Source organism: Brachyistius frenatus, unplaced genomic scaffold (genome assembly GCF_029030835.1).
Source record: "Brachyistius frenatus isolate BFR_SWC_R1_liver_20210118 unplaced genomic scaffold, ASM2903083v1 Contig_43, whole genome shotgun sequence".
In the NCBI taxonomy this organism is placed as follows: domain Eukaryota; kingdom Metazoa; phylum Chordata; class Actinopteri; family Embiotocidae; genus Brachyistius; species Brachyistius frenatus.
Genome location: NW_027210642.1, coordinates 313,565 through 329,150, shown reverse-complemented (window position 1 = coordinate 329,150; position 15,586 = coordinate 313,565). Strand labels below are relative to the sequence as shown.

The following is a 15,586-nucleotide window of genomic DNA, read 5'->3' as shown; positions in this document are numbered from 1 at the left end:
CTGTTCAACCAATGCATTTTCACAGGAGTAGCAGCAACACAAACTAAACCAGGCCAAATTACCACACAAACTTAAATTTTACCAAAATGCTTAATTTGATCCTGGATGAGCCACCAATTGTCACAACCCAGCTCAAAGCTGGAGAGAGGAGGGAACACCGCACAAGTTGTAGCTAAAATTACATTTATTTTTACATAACTAAAAGGGAACTAAACCTATGTGCAAAACAAGGTGGAAGCCCAGCAAGAAAGAGAGACTAGCTGCCCGCGACCACCTTATATATATAGTGGAGCCATACCAGGTGAGCTGAATTTCCACGAAGGCCTGACTCCGCCCACCAGACTCCTGCAGGGGCAGGTCTGCTCAGGGGGTCATTAAACTACCGTGAACTCCGTTGAAACAAATTTCAATCATATTTTTGTATTTTATTTCTCGTTCAGACCCAGTGCACCTTAACTAGAACAAGAGTCCTGCAATAAATCCTATGTTTGTGAAAGTTACAAAGTCCGGGAGTATTTTTCCGCCCCAGATATTTCAGTGAGGTTAAGCGAAATAACAGAAACACGTTTTCTGCGTAATGCAGACCAAATTAACAGTGACAAAAAATTTCAGCCTCCAAAAAAAAAAAAAAAAAAAAAAAACAAAGAGGAAATCACACCTCATTAAGACACCTCATTGAATTTCCAGAAAAAAATAAATAACCGTACGACCTTTCATTGGTTTACTGCAGGACCGTTGTATATTAGACTGTTGAGTTTTAGCCAGGTGTCACAAATTAATTGGCAACTGAGTCCAATAATGTCTAGTCTGCCTCCGACCTCTGTTCACAGCAGAGTAAACATTTTTATGAAACACCGAGAATAATGACCAACATTTACAGACATACGTGAGATTAATAATGTTTATTGGAAAAGCTTCATCATAAATCACATTTCTCACCAAGACTAACTCAACGCATCACCGGGTCAACTGAATATAGAGTATTTGTATTTCACATTTGAATTTTGGGTTAAATTAACAAAAGTACAATGCGGATTTGTTTACAACGTTTCAAAAACAGCAAAACAAAATGTTACTCTGGAAAAACAATCAGCATCCCAGTGGGTAAATGTAGAATCACAGCTGTAAAATCCGTGTGAAAAACTACAAGCTGTTGGATGGCAAATATTTATTTTACAGACAAATTGTCCCTACTCTCAGTGTAGCTACACCATGTGAAACACGCTGACAGCACTTTATGTGCAGTTTTAACCTCTGTAGCAACGGTGACAATAATGTCCAACATCTGTGCATGTTATGTAAAAAAAAAACTATTTCAAACAAATATCTGTGAAATAGTGTGTGATTTAGGGTGGTGTTAGTTTGTCCAAAGACATTTCAGCAGGGTGGCTATCATTATGTCTGGAACCTGTTTCCTCAAGTCCGAAGACTCGATCCAGTTGATGAATGGCTTCATTGCTGAATATTATAACCACAGCTGAATGTGACATTGTGAAAAAAACATTTTTTTATTTGGTTGTTTCTGATATGGAAATTTAAGGACTCTCAGGATATTTAAAAGAAAAGCATGTATTTGCTGTGGCAGACTCTCAGGTGATGACCAATAATATGAATTTTACAGACGAGTTAAATCAAACTTTTAAAAAAATAATGTACAAAATGCAAAAGGCTGGACTACATTTTACATTATACTTGACTCAAATTTTATAGTTGTCTCTGCAGTTGTATTTAACTGTATTGCTCATTGTGATGACAAGGGACTCCAACCGTAAAAGAAAACATGCTCTTTGCAATGCACATTCAGCACCAAAATGAGAGTAAAAGTCTTTTAAGTTTCTTGCTTGTCAGCAAATAAAACATTGACCACCAGTGTAATGTGCACCCCTAGATTGTTGCAGGGACGTCATACGTCAATACTGCCACAGTTAAGTACTAGAACAATAAGGTCCTAAAACATGAAACATTTATTTATTGCAAAAAAAGAAAGCAAAGATATCACAAAATTAACAGCTACAGTATGAGGCACTGGAAGGTACACTAGTACAAAGTTAAACTACAGTATACCTTCTGGTGAAAAAAAAATAACATTCAAATTTAAACTTTTTGAGATTTTTGCAGAAACAATGTATATAACCATGTATTGTTTTTTTTTCCCCTTTAAACCAGCAGATTTTGCCTCTACCACAGAGAAAGTTTCTGCTATGACAACAAATTCCCCCCAAAAGCTTTTCTAACCTGGTGAAAGACTACAACAGTCTCAAAATGACTTATTTCCAAGTTCTTGGGTCACTGTCAAAATGGCACAAACCTCATGGTTAAATATTCAGCTTGTACCTTTTTCCTAATAGAAAATTGACTTGACCTTTTGACCCCTGCTCTGATGACTAACCTCTCAGCAGGGCGAAGATGACACCTGATCATAGTCTGGACATTTAAGGAGAGCAGGATAGCTGGCGCTCATCTGGAGCGAAACTTCACTCGAGATATCTGAGGGACTCCGACCTCGTGACCAGGCCTCTGGGTGGAGGAACTGACCTGAGTGGTCGGAGCAGTTGCTGAGGCGAGGTCGGTAGAAATTGGGGTGACGAGGTTGGTAGATCTCCTCTGCTGTGTAACGTTTCATGAAAAGGTAGACGGACATGACGCCTGCACTCTGGAGTGAAAAAGAACCCAAATGAAATAGTCAATGTAATAAAATATTTGAAAGGATTGACAGACAAACAACCAGAAATTCCTTCATTCAATGACCTTTAAGGTCAAACCAAAAGGACTATAGTATCATATCAAGTGACCACACACTGATGGCAACAAAATAAAAATTCAAATTTCTTTAGGAAGCAGTCAAAAAGCGCAAAACCAGGCAGACCAAAATCAACAACTGCAGCTGACACAAAGATAGTAACTTGGCCAACTTGCCAGCAAGAGAGCAGGGAGATAACAGATATCAAGCTGGAGGAGAGAAGGAAGCTAATGCTAATAGCACCCAGAATAGTGTAGCACCGAGGAGAGGATGAAGATATTGCCAACAAGGCAAAGTACATTTTTGTGTAGTACATTTGATGCACAAGTGCAATCCAACGGGGTATCTTCGCCTCTGGCCCCTGTTACTGTCTTCTATAACCTGTAGTGGCTCAGTTTTAGAGTTGGAGTAAAGATAATGGCATCATATAAAATTAAAAGCTTTAACGAGAACCAACCAGATCATGCTGGCTTGTTGGGAAGCGGGCTAAATATCTTGACAGACAGTGCTGAGCTGCTTCTCCAAATAAATTTTTCGTTCCCAGCTTTCAAAAGCTACAAAGTATTTCTATGAGGCATGTTGATCTGCTATCCCCCCTTAAAGATACCCTCCCTGCTAAACAGACAGATATTGGTCTGTTGTGGGACTTTAAGGGTTAAAGACTTAAAAGACAACGAAGTATAAATAGAATAGAAAGATTACAAAAATAAACTATTCACACTTTTCTACCGTGCAGTCGGCCTAAATACACATAGTCAATTATTACCTGTTAGTTTGAGGATGCTGATGCTCTTACTTTGCCTGTGAATATTAACCATGTTTGTGGTCGATCCTCTATCATGCGGATATTTGTAAATCAGATTTTCATAACAGTCAGTGTGGAGCTTCTGTTGTATAATGTTTCTGTGTATGCTTGCTATCAGATCATCGCCTCCTTTAACAGTGTCAGTGCTTGCTTTTTTTTTTTTTTTTTTAATCATGTTTACTGTGTAAATATGGTTTTATATAAGCCAGTGCCCGGCTGCTGTTGCAAATGTGTGTGTAGCCTATACTTTGTGTATGTTTTATTACATGATTATTCCCTTCATAGACGGATATTGTACATATTAACATTGTAATAATGTATATAAGAAAACATGCACAACCAACATTTTACAAATCATTTCATACAGATCTCCCTCATATGGGTATTTGAAGAAGATCTGCCCCCCAACCCCAAACTCACACATATTGCATCAACCCAACAGCACCCCCTTGAAACATGTTCCTGCAGCTGTGGTTAATAATAAATCAGACTGATATCAGCTTGGTCAGGAAATCTTCAAATGTAATTGCAGTTCATCACTCTGACCACAAGAGGGCAGTGAAAACTCATGATTGTGAACAAGGTCAATTAATACAGAATTTCATACACTTTTGGTAGAAACATTGAAACTAAAATATACTCTGTCTACCACCACCACACGTCAGTCAAGGCGGATAATAATTTAAATCGAATTGAGCTTAAAATATATTAAATAATTGAATCAATTCAACCTTGTTGTATTGTGTGATGCAGCGAATTGCATTGAGTTTGTTGAACAGTTACCATTTTAGTTCAGATAACTAAAATATTTTTTTATATTTTGGTTGCATTTACTCGAGAAGTTTTGGTGTTTTTTTTGTTTGTTGAGATTGTATTTGTATGTATTTTTTTGAGATACTGACAGGCAGGATACTTTTAAGATGAAACCTTGTCAGTTCCTCACCTCAGTGAGCAGAAAGGAGAGTGCAGCAAAGGCAAAGGACCATCCATACTTATAGGAAAAATAGGCCTCGCTGCTCTTCGTCCTGTTCGGCATTTCATCATTTATACTGGAGATGTACAGCACCAGACCCACCACCAGAGCCAGACCTGGGAGATAGAGTAAAATAAAACAAATTCAACGTTGAACAAAGACAAGCAGAAAAGAAGATTAAAAAATATGACAGGAGACAATCCAGAGGAAGAGAGATCGATGTACCTGAGAGGATGAAGAAGATTCCAGAGACAAACGCCAGGATGGTGCGGTGAGGACGGACGTGCCCAATGTTGTTGAGGACGAAACCGATGAACATGAAGAAGAGGCTGACCAGAGGGAACGGAGTGGCTGAGCGGATCATCTCTGGAGAGGATGAAAGCAGCTGTTAATACAGTTATCATAATAAAACAAATTAAAAAAAATAGCCACTATATAATTCATAAAAATGCAAATTGTGTGAATTTGACTATGAATATGAGGCAGAAAAATACATTTAGAAAAAACACTTAAGGTCTACCTTAAGGTCTTAAATGACTTTTGTGATTAATTTCAATTATACTGTAGTCTTTTTAATTAATGATGTTTGATAGAGTTGTCCAGAGATGTTAAATACTTTTTATTTAGTCTAAACCCGCAAAGGAAGCTTCTCTCAGGAGGAGGGGGAACAATGAGTCTTGAAATAAAAATAAAATGCAGAGAGATGATTACTGTCTGACCCTTTGCCAGATTTGTACTCCATGAGTGGAGTACAATATTAGCTCATTATAATGACAAACTAAAGTGATTTATCCTTCTGTTAAGTTTTGACATTGTGCTACGCTGAAGGACTTGTGAAGTGAATTGTCTGTGGAGAGCCACTAAGTATTCTGGAGATGAGCAGTGAGGGTTGAGATGAGTCACACTAAATCTGCCGGCCTCCATTCTGATGGGAATGTCTGGACACAACCTTATTAAAAAACAACACGCTTTAGCCATGAAAAAAAAAAAGAGCTTGTGAAAGACCTCTAGAGGACAGTTGTAGCTTAGCTTATTTTTTGGAGTTTTCTGTTGTGGTTACTCACTGAGTACGTTTACTGTGGACTCTGACGTCAGCTGGACATTCATGGGCATGATGTACTCGATGGTAAAGCAGCGGCCCGACTCGTCACCTGGAGAGGAAAGAGACAAAAACTGAAGACAAACTTAAGTTCAACTTCACTGTGCAAAGAAACACAGTTGACATGATCGAGTAAATGCAGCAGCTCTGTAAAAAGCAGGTTGAGGATTAAAATGTATTGTTTGTAATGTAATGTATTTGTTTTTGAGGCAAGCAGTAATGACAACAGTCAACCAAAAGCAAATGGCCAGAACAAGCAGGCAAAAAGTGCAAATAAGCAGGCAGTGGCTTAGTCCCAAAGCCCACTCTTGTATTTGCGAGTGAACAAGAGCCCACTGGTGTGACGTATTTGCCACAGTGCCCAAGTGCTCCTTTAGACCCTCAAGTTTGTGGTGTTTTTTTTAGAACTCACAGGGACACACTTTGGGCATCTTGTTACTTCCAAAAATACAAATATTAAGTCCAGCTCAGAAGATTTGTTGGAACAAATAGTCTCAAACATACAGTTACAATTAGATGAGAGTAACAACACCCTTTCAGAAGCTGAGGGGGGAAAGATCCTTAATACAACTATTTATCTAGAAATACCGGTACGTAAAAGATATGTAACATATTTTGGACTTGTTTCCGTCTGATAACATTTTTAAGTGCAGAACATTTTTCTCAATATGTCTGATAAATTATATTTAATATTTAACTTGACAGTCATTTATTCAATAATATTCTTATCAAACCAATTAAGTAATACAAATTACTGATATTAGGTTATTGTGATGTATTTGGAAAGTAATAATAATCACACAGAATCCAATATGTCATAAAAACTTCATGTGTGCGGATTAACGTTGAGACTAAAACCCACCTGTAGCTGCCATACTACACCCAACCAACCGGACTGGTGTGGCACAGTACACCATGGTGAATTGTGGGATATACTTCGCTCTGAATACTGTTTTAAAACATTACTGAGTTGGCTCTTTCTCCACACAGGACACACATTTCTACTATATAGTTTGTCTCTGAAAATCCTCAAGACCACAGCAGTGGGTAATGGGACAGATCCAGACAGGAACTACAGCTGAGATGGCACAAAAGATGACCTGGCTGGTCATGTTGGCTAAAGGGCAGCTAAATAAACTGCGGAGCTGATGAGGAAACTGGAAGCAGGTGTGAAGGTGAGTGAGCAGGGTAGGTTATGGTAAAGGCTGGAAACACAGACCCTAAACAACCCCTAAACATAAAACTGATACCAGAGTTGACTGTGATGTCTATAAACTGTTCAACATGTTGGAAAATACGCTCACTTTATTTTTTGCCAAAATTTAGATGGGAATATAATTACCATTCTCGTGTCTGTATTGTAATGGAGTTAGAGCCAGTTGTTTAGTTTAGTTTAGCAGAAAGACTCAAAACGGGGGGAGACAGATAGTCACACAGATAAGATACCTGTTAGAAGCCTCTAAATCTGCCTACAATGAGCATGTTTTATCTCATTTGGTAAACTTGCACAAAAACCTGAAGTGTAAAAATGACTTTTATACAAATGAATCAAACAAGATACGTTAACAAATATGAATTAGTTGGCTTTTAAAGCTCTTGTCAACATGTTAGAAAGAGTAAAAAAGAGCAACCCCAAATAGCAAGCTGGATTCATTAAGCCTTTCGAGGTGGATTTCAGACTTCAGCTCCCGATGCCTCATTTTCTTTACATTTAATCATCAGCTTCTTCATTTAAAAAAAAAAATTTTTTTACATAAGTGTCAATTTCATCACATCCTGCAAATAAAGCAACACAGGCGTTATTCAGTGTTACACAGACACCAGCTGGCATCAACCATCAGCTAACTGTGGCACGATGAGATGACATCTGTCTCTGAAGATTGTAGGCGTGTGTGCGTGTGTGTGTGTGTGTGTGTGTGTGTGTGTGTGTGAGTGAGAGATTATATTGCATTACTGAATTCACCTTGTATTATACTGATTGACTGAAACAGGACTCATATTTTCTGTCTTTCTGCTGCTCTTTCTCTCACTTTGCCTCTCGTATTCCACACTTACTCATAACCCTTCTCTCTCTTTCACCCACACACACACACACACACACACACACACACACACACACACACACACACACACACACACACACACACACACACACACACACACACACACACACACACACACACACACACACACACACACACGTGGATGGAGTAATTGTGAATGTCATTTTGTGTGAATGTCAAAGCTGGCGGCTGCAGTGACGATATGTCAGTGTGACAGGATCAGCTCCCCAGTGCTGCCACATTTACTGTAGATGGTTCTCAGGACAAAGGAACATCTTTGAATGTGACTCTGTAAAATCTAATGCCATTGTCTGTGCCACAGTCCTGATTCAACAGATGATTAACTGTCACATTGCAGGAGCACAGACAAATCTGTCCTGAATCTTTGCCTCAATTTTTGAACCGCACACTGCCAGTCTCATTTACTAACCAGCCAGAAAGCACACTCTCCAGAGGCCGGAGTGCAGTGAGGTCTTGATGTCAGTGCTCTGGTTCAGGGGGATAATGACGCCCTCCTCCAGGTACAGCCAGTAGTCTGTGCTCACTGCCACTCCCAGCAGCCCCAGGCCACTGATTGCAAAGACACTGCTCAGCAAAGTCAGGGCCTTCCTGCTGCACGCACTCATGGTAACAGCAGGACGAGTTTTCAGCAGCTGGTGGGTAAAATACAGAGAAGTCCTGAGAACAGTCTGGAGGAGAAAAGAGAAATGGATGTGATTACTGTTAAAAAATATATATATATAAAAAAAAATCAGAGGAAGCTAGATATGGAAAGACAAAGTGCTAACAAATTTGATGATTAAATAAGACATTAAATAAATAATCATAGCTTATAAATAAATACGAACAAAAATACACCATAACCTGTAAAATTGACTTAATATAATTCCAGCAGTTTAAATTTAAAAAATATCTGTCTGAAATTAATGAAAATTAATGAAACTAAATCCACCTTAAGTTATACTAGCACTCTTCATCCACCCTCTGCAAGAAATCAAACAAAAAACACGTCTTCTTAAAACATTTTTTTGATTATTTTTTAATTTTATAGTAATTTTACACATTTGTCATGATTATTTATTTCACCATGACTTGTCCATTTATTATAATTTCAAGCAGTTATGTAGGCGACATGGACAGTCTGTGTTTTTGGAAAACCTCACCGAGCGACTGTTTACTGGCTCATGTGGATGAAACTCTATTATTTCCGCTCCTTTCTGGCTTTTGCTGCAATGTAGAAGAAAATATTTTAGTGAGCACCACTCAGACGCTCTACAGATGCATTATCACGGTTTCATTTATCATATTATAAGAACAGCACAAATGTTCCAAATAAACACTTAGTTTCACAATAGAGTTGCAGTTAATATTTCTGAATCAATAAGATCTGTGTTTGGCTGTGTTGCAGGTAAATCCAATGCAAAGCAATATTTTCATGTCTTGTTTTCAGTTTAGGTTTTTAACTCAAGGGGCTGAAGAGCAAAGAAATTTCCCACAATTTTAAATCTTTGACACCATCTTTAACATTAAAATTTTTATAGTGTCAGTGAATTCTAATTCAGTTCATGTCACATCTGAATCCATCCAACCCTTCATGAAAAGAATCATAAAGTGTGTGTCAATAAGAAACCTATTTGAGCCTCCAGACTGAGGGACATTAAATGTGTTGTAGTCTTGTGTCTTAAAACTGACCTATTCCCCTCTGCAAGCAGTGATCCATAACAGCATTAAGACCTTTCAAATAACTGCTCTTTAATCCACTTAAATTGCCATTTCATTAATAAATACACAGCTAGAGCACCATCCAACAAAGTCCATATTCATAGATCACAAGTCTGACTGAAGCCCAAGCATTCAGTCCCCTCCTTGTTATCTGTTATCATCATCAGCTGTATTTTATTACTTTTCTTTTATTAGTAACAGTAACAGTAACAGTAGAGTGCTGACTGGAATTCAAGGATCAATACACCAGTGTCTTAAACCTCTAGTGTCGAGACCGCCAGGACGCTTTTCCAGCAGTACAACTGTATTATTTTGAGTTGAAAAAAAGTAATGCCCTCAAGAAATGTATGCAAAATCTCCTTTAGTAGGCCACAGTTGAAAAATGGCAAGGTAAAATAGAGCTGGAGACGGGAAATCATTTGACAAATTCATGTATGTGCAGAGGGCTCTTTGAAACTGTCTTCAAATGATTCATCAGCTAAATGGTAATCCACAATCCTGTGTGATTTGCAGGTGAAAATATAAAGTGGGCTTCTACATGACTATAAATGTGCTCACTAGTATGATTAACAACCATAATTTCATAGCTTGAATGACTTAGAATAAGAACCTTTTAGGGTTATCTCTTCACCGGTGTTTCAAGCCTTATCGATTCTGTGGAAAATTCATGGCCATCTTTCAATTTGAAGTAAATGGAAAAATATAACAGAGCAGATGTACTCACACTTCACTTATCAAACAGGAAGGGCTCTCTCATCAAAAATCTAGTGCGAGTGTTTTTGTTGCTGAAACATTGCTTCCATAATGCTTAATGCTTAATAATAACAATTATAATGGAACTCGTATCAAACCAAGCAGTTTCTCTCTGTGACTTATCGTGTGGCCAAATGTTCCAATGAAATGTGACAACTCAAAGAAACACTATATGCCCCAACATACAGTGTCCTGTATTTGGAGGTATACAGTATATAATTAAATCAGGATGCAGTACAGGGCTGTATTTTTATAGACTATAACTTGAATTTAAAGACTGAACTGAAACACACAAGTCTAGTTAATTGGAAGTGGGCAAAAAAAAAATATGACACAGACTTTATGACATGCTGTTTGCTCCTACCTGTTATAATCCGCTCTGTGCTTCCAGCCCTTGGAGCCCAGATTGTGCACAAAGTTGGCAATTAAAAACTCCCTTCTGCAGTTTTTCCTGTTAAATTGAAGAGAAATTCAGCAGCTGCTTCATCGATTTGGTCACAAACCCTTTCAGAAAACTGGAGTGAAGCCTGAGGGAAGCTTCGATGAGCGAGACGATGTGACGGCGTGTGGATGCTACAGTCCAACAGACTAACTGAGACAGACGCCTGGTCCTGCTCCGCTGTCAGATTTCTGCTGCTGAGAGAGAGAGAGAGAGAGAGAGAGAGTGAGTGAGTGAGTGAACATGGTTTGCTCATCTTGTGAGGACATGCACCTGTTTACACCATCCCATTGTGAGGACCGACATCCCACCTCATTTGTCCACACATCATAAATCAATACCTTTAAAGGTGAAGACTGGTTTAAGGTTGGAGTGAGTGTTAGGGTAAGTTAATGCAATGCCATTTGAAGTGATGAAACGATGAGTGTGTGTGTGTGACTGTACTTGTTTTTCTTACCTCATAGGGACCTCTTCAAGTATAAACACCTTCCTTGTCGGGACCAGTCATCCTCATTGTGATCAAAACCCGGTCCTAATTAGACAAAACATAATTTCTGAGGTCCTGCTTAAGGATAAAATGAGATTCGGCTTGACTAAGGTTAAAGTTAAGCCGTCCACAGTGAATGAAAGTAAATGTTCTGATGGGTATAGGTGCACAAACTTGTGTGTGTGTTTCAGGACCAAGGACAGCTCCACTCGGGTCTGACAGGAAGTAATGCAGGAGCCTGTTGAGGTGATGTATGCAGGAAAAAGAAAATGCAAAAAGTGCTGTAGATTAAACACACTGTACAAAGTGAAAACTTGTGCGAGTAAGGTACAATAATTTGCAAACATATTTAGCTGAAACTAAAAAACATTCCCCAAATAAAAGAGAGCAGAGGGATATTTCTTTTTAATATTTTTCATCCTTTATTTATACACACTATCCGTCATACCACAATGAACAGAGGAACAAGAATAATCAGGTTAACAAAAGCAGGGGCAGTGAAAGAAACACACAAACATCCCTGTGGCTCTAATTGTAGCCTGTAGTGGTTCTCTACCCTGACTAGCCTAACATTTGATTATCTCTGTCATGGGCTCAAAGGTGGGTTTTTTTTACATTTTTTTTTACATTTTTTTTTTTTTTAATCTCTCCGTTGATACAAATTCTCAATGTGAGACATGTAAACATTCAGTTTAACCTTAAAGATCTCATTTTGGTCCAGATATACGAGACAGCTGTAACATCAGTCTACGCATGAAGAAACTAATTCAGGGGTTAAGAGCTGTGGGAGATAGTCTTCCTAAATTTGGCAGTTTGTTTTTAAGCCTCACTGTTGTAACTTTGTACACCTCAAAACCAAAAGAATAAAGAAACTGCTGGACACACTTGACTGGAAACAAAGATTCTGTTTGGCACCACTAAAAAAAAGAAAGCCATCAGAAGTAAGTTACGCATATTTTTCTGTTTGGGAGTTAGCATTTTAGCCAAACAGATCGAGCTACATGACAGCGAGTGGGAAGAGACATGAGCAGAAAAGCGCACGATGCTGGTTGGATGGGGTTATCTCATTCTGTGCAACAAGGTGGGAAACTCCATGCTCCGCACCAAGGATCTCTGTTTCATGCAAGGGTCTTTCTCATGCTTAGATCAGGCCTCGCCTCACGCATGCACACAATATATTAAGAAATGACATGTTTTGGCCCCCGAAGGCTCTGAAATCCTCACACCATCTACTTGGTTTTGAATTCAGTTTGTTACAGAAGGAGTCAGCCCTGAGACGACCAAGGCAAGAGGGCATTTAACCGTTCCACGCACAGTAAGTGCTGCATATTCTCTATATGACACTGAGTAGTAGAAAACAATGGATAAATAGTGGAAATACATATTTCAAGGTTTGCTGATACCAAAGCTACCAAAGATTCAGCCAAACGTTATATATCTCTTTTTAGGGCTAATCTAAACATAGAAATGTCCAAACCGTCTACGGTAGTAAAAGCACATTCAGTTCATAGTATAAAATCTGCAAGTAACTTCTCTTTTTGAAACATCTCTTCGAAACATATTTACAAAAAATAATGGTTGACTTACAATGGAGGATTAGACATCTCTCTGGACATAAAAGTTGAATTAAACGGAACATAAAACAGGAAAAAAAAAACTTCTACTTATTTTCAGAATAAACGCACGACAACTATATATTAACATAGTTTATATCGTAATACTAAACTTTACAATGATACCAGACGTGTACTGCATCCTAGAGTCAACTGCTCATACAGAGTCAGAAAATAAGCATGCAACAGAGATCTGCTTTGTGCATATGGAAATAGCATCTTTAAACTTTAAAACCCTGTCTCTTTCAACCACAGTTTTCTGACCCTATATCCTGCATTCACACACTGCAGGCAACATCTGCTGCATGGAAAAGGCCTAGACAGCCTGTAATTGTGACCGCAATCCACTCCTGTTTCTCTATATAGAGTTAGATATACTGTAGTTACACGTCCTACAAAACAACAGATATAAATGCTCCGCATTTGAGGAGTTTTAGTGTGTTGACACCATTGGGAAAGGCCAGAGGGGAATAACATTACAAGAACTTTAAGAACTGCAATATAAATGTATTCTTCCACCTCTACTTTGGCACTCATGTAACAGTATACTACCTCTTTTTTTTCAGTATATAAATATACACATGTAGCAGTTCAGAAGAGGATAAAGCCAGGACAGAGCAGAAAAATATGTCCTGTTCTTGTCGTGCATTGCAGCTTGTTGCGTAGTAAGGTGGGGAACATCAGTGGGGTTCACGACAGACTGTATCTGTAATACCTAAAGAGATAGTAACTGATACTGAGACACATTCATTCACAAGGTAAAGGCTGTAGGTTTAGGTGTAACACAGATATAGATTCAGGAAGAAAAGAACATATTATGAGATGTTTGGGAAAGTTATGCAAAAATATCAGTTCCGTGTACTTTTTTGCTCTCCTCGGATTGTACTTGCTGCGACACACCCACAAACATCATCGTAACACTTTGCTCCTCTCTCTTCAGTCATTTCTGTACACAGGTATTGATAACTAGTAGACAGAACACTGTAGAGGATGATATGAGTCTGTTGACAGCGGGTTGTTGGGTGTGGACCGGAAGGAACCTGTATCAGTGACAGTCATGCTTGTTTTCTTTTTTTTTTTTTAACTTTCTGCTCTCTTCTCATACCACGCTATGCAGGGACGGGTGGATGAACTGAGGGTTGATATAGGAGAAGCCGCCAAACTCGCTCTGGTCGATGTTGGCGATGACCAGCTGGTCCGGAGGGGTCAGCACTGGCTGGGTACGTGTGAAAAACTTGTCGAAGTTCTCTGCTCCTTTGCCGCACTGAAAGAGGTCAAAAGAAGGATGGGATGTTATTTTGATTGCTGGACAGTTAAAGGCTACAAAAGGTTTGGTTAACAGGATCAGGACCATGCGATGAAAGGCTTTCCCTCATGAGTCTTTTATTAGAAAGCTTCTCACCAGTCCCAGAGGGAAGTGCAGGAAAATGTCGAAGCCTGATGTGTAGCCGGGCAGAAGTTGTAATTAGATTAGGAGCTAACCCTAAGCACCCACAGTAGAGGTCATTAGCATCAGTGTGCAGCTCTGCTTGGGGCTGTCATGTGTTTCCAGCTGCTATTTAAACTGTATATATGGATATAACTGCACAGTATCAGCACAGTCACGACACTTACAAGAAAAGGAAACAAATTCCTCTAAGAGTGAGTGATACACAACAAAAACAAATCTCTTGTTTATAGTGGATTTCAGCGCCTGCTGTTTGCCACACACGTTCTCAGGAGACATATCAGCATGCCAGAATTTTTTAGCTGCTCTACAACATAACAGAAGCCAAGCCATAAAGCCTCAGATGGATCCTTTGTTTTCCAGTCCCTTCAGACCAATTAATGACGCAGTGTATGAGCTCACAACTGTGATACACCACATAAAGCCCACTGAACTGAGGAATCCACTTTTAGCAATGTTTTCCTCCCCCCCCTGTGTGAGTGGGGACGGATACATCCGCTGTGTACTCTGCATTATTGTGGCCCTTGTGTGGAAGTAAAGGGAACTCTGCTCTTAGAGATCTATTTTTAAATCCTCGGTGGCAGTGCCTCTGCTGCTTCGGGCGCTGTGGGCAGAGAGGGGGTGGAGGATGCAGGGGGGGGGGGTCTGCAAACAGAGAAAGGAGCGTTTGTGGTGACAGGAGGAGGTTTAGGTGTCGGGAAGGAAAAGGGAAGTGGTGGGGGGAGGGGGTGGCAGTGGCAGCGGGGCAGGTGGCTGCAGCTGGGATCCAGCCTTCAGCTCTGCTGGGTGCACATAAACCATTACACTGGCTGAAGATGAATGAGAGCGCAGACATATAAAGCGTAGTCATCTGCGCATACACACTTGAAGACTCTCTGGGGAAGTATTTGGATTCTTAAAAAGTGACTCATGACACAGAATGACACTCATCACACTCTGCATGCTTGAAAGCAAGTAAAACCTAAAAAGGAATGCGTGCCAACTGAAACACACAGCTGGATGTTTCATTTTCTAATACTTTATGTGCCCACCCTGTCATTCTTCATCATCTCATTCTCCATTTGAAAACATCCACCTGAATGAATCATTTTATGAAGTGTACATGCTAAGGTAGAGACGGGGTTTTGATAAAAACAAACTGAGCCAAACATGAAAATAATCTTTTTGAACAAATGATTACACTATACTGTAATCTTCTATCTTATTCCGAGAAACAACATGGGCTGACAGATACATAGAAAAACTAAAATAATAGAAAGAACTTCCAGGAATGTGTGGACAGACTGAATTCTGAAAAGGGCATTTGTGCCAGACAGAAGCAAAGAAAAGCTGCTAAGGAATGCACATTGCAGCAGGGGCCCTGCTGTTATATAACCACGTTGGCCTTTCATAAAAATGGGAATTGAATTGAATTTCATTTGTGTTCTCTAGAAATGGACTTAAAA

At 39.3% G+C, this 15,586-nt stretch overlaps 2 protein-coding genes across 6 annotated transcripts in view; both read right to left on the bottom strand.

Annotated features, from left to right (window-relative positions):
* Positions 1–887: 887 nt before the first annotated feature.
* cacng5b (calcium channel, voltage-dependent, gamma subunit 5b) lies at positions 888–11,310 on the bottom strand. Of its 2 annotated transcripts, XM_069702753.1 has the most exons (8): positions 11,256–11,310; positions 11,052–11,126; positions 10,520–10,791; positions 8,111–8,369; positions 5,583–5,669; positions 4,744–4,884; positions 4,489–4,634; positions 888–2,653 (listed from the first exon to the last, which is right to left on the bottom strand). In XM_069702753.1, exons 4-8 carry the CDS (start codon positions 8,304–8,306, stop codon positions 2,393–2,395), a joined length of 831 nt encoding a protein of 276 aa, XP_069558854.1. In that variant the 5' UTR covers positions 8,307–8,369; positions 10,520–10,791; positions 11,052–11,126; positions 11,256–11,310; the 3' UTR covers positions 888–2,392. The 2 variants fall into 2 exon arrangements, with proteins under 2 accessions (XP_069558854.1, XP_069558855.1); XM_069702754.1 differs by lacking the exons at positions 10,520–10,791; positions 11,052–11,126; positions 11,256–11,310 and having other exon boundaries at positions 8,111–8,496.
* Positions 11,311–11,479: 169 nt separating this feature from the next.
* prkcab (protein kinase C, alpha, b) overlaps positions 11,480–15,586 on the bottom strand; it is a 104,244-nt gene continuing 100,137 nt past the window's right edge. For all 4 annotated transcript variants that reach the window (XM_069702749.1, XM_069702750.1, XM_069702751.1 and 1 more), the window contains one exon: positions 11,480–13,958. In XM_069702749.1, the coding sequence (XP_069558850.1) occupies positions 13,794–13,958 (165 nt within the window). In that variant the 3' untranslated portion in view covers positions 11,480–13,793. The remainder of the gene's footprint in view (positions 13,959–15,586) is intronic.

What these genes read in the sequence shown, in the direction of transcription:
- cacng5b (XM_069702753.1), bottom strand. Translation starts at nt 8,306, where the DNA reads ATGAGTGCGTGCAGCAGGAAGGCCCTGACTTTGCTGAGCAGTGTCTTT. An exon ending in GAGAGTGTGCTTTCTGGCTG is followed by an intron (nt 5,670 to 8,110) that starts GTTAGTAAATGA and finishes TTTCCTCTCCAG; the next exon opens with GTGACGAGTCGGGCCGCTGC. An exon ending in AATCTTCTTCATCCTCTCAG is followed by an intron (nt 4,635 to 4,743) that starts GTACATCGATCT and finishes TCTATCTCCCAG; the next exon opens with GTCTGGCTCTGGTGGTGGGT.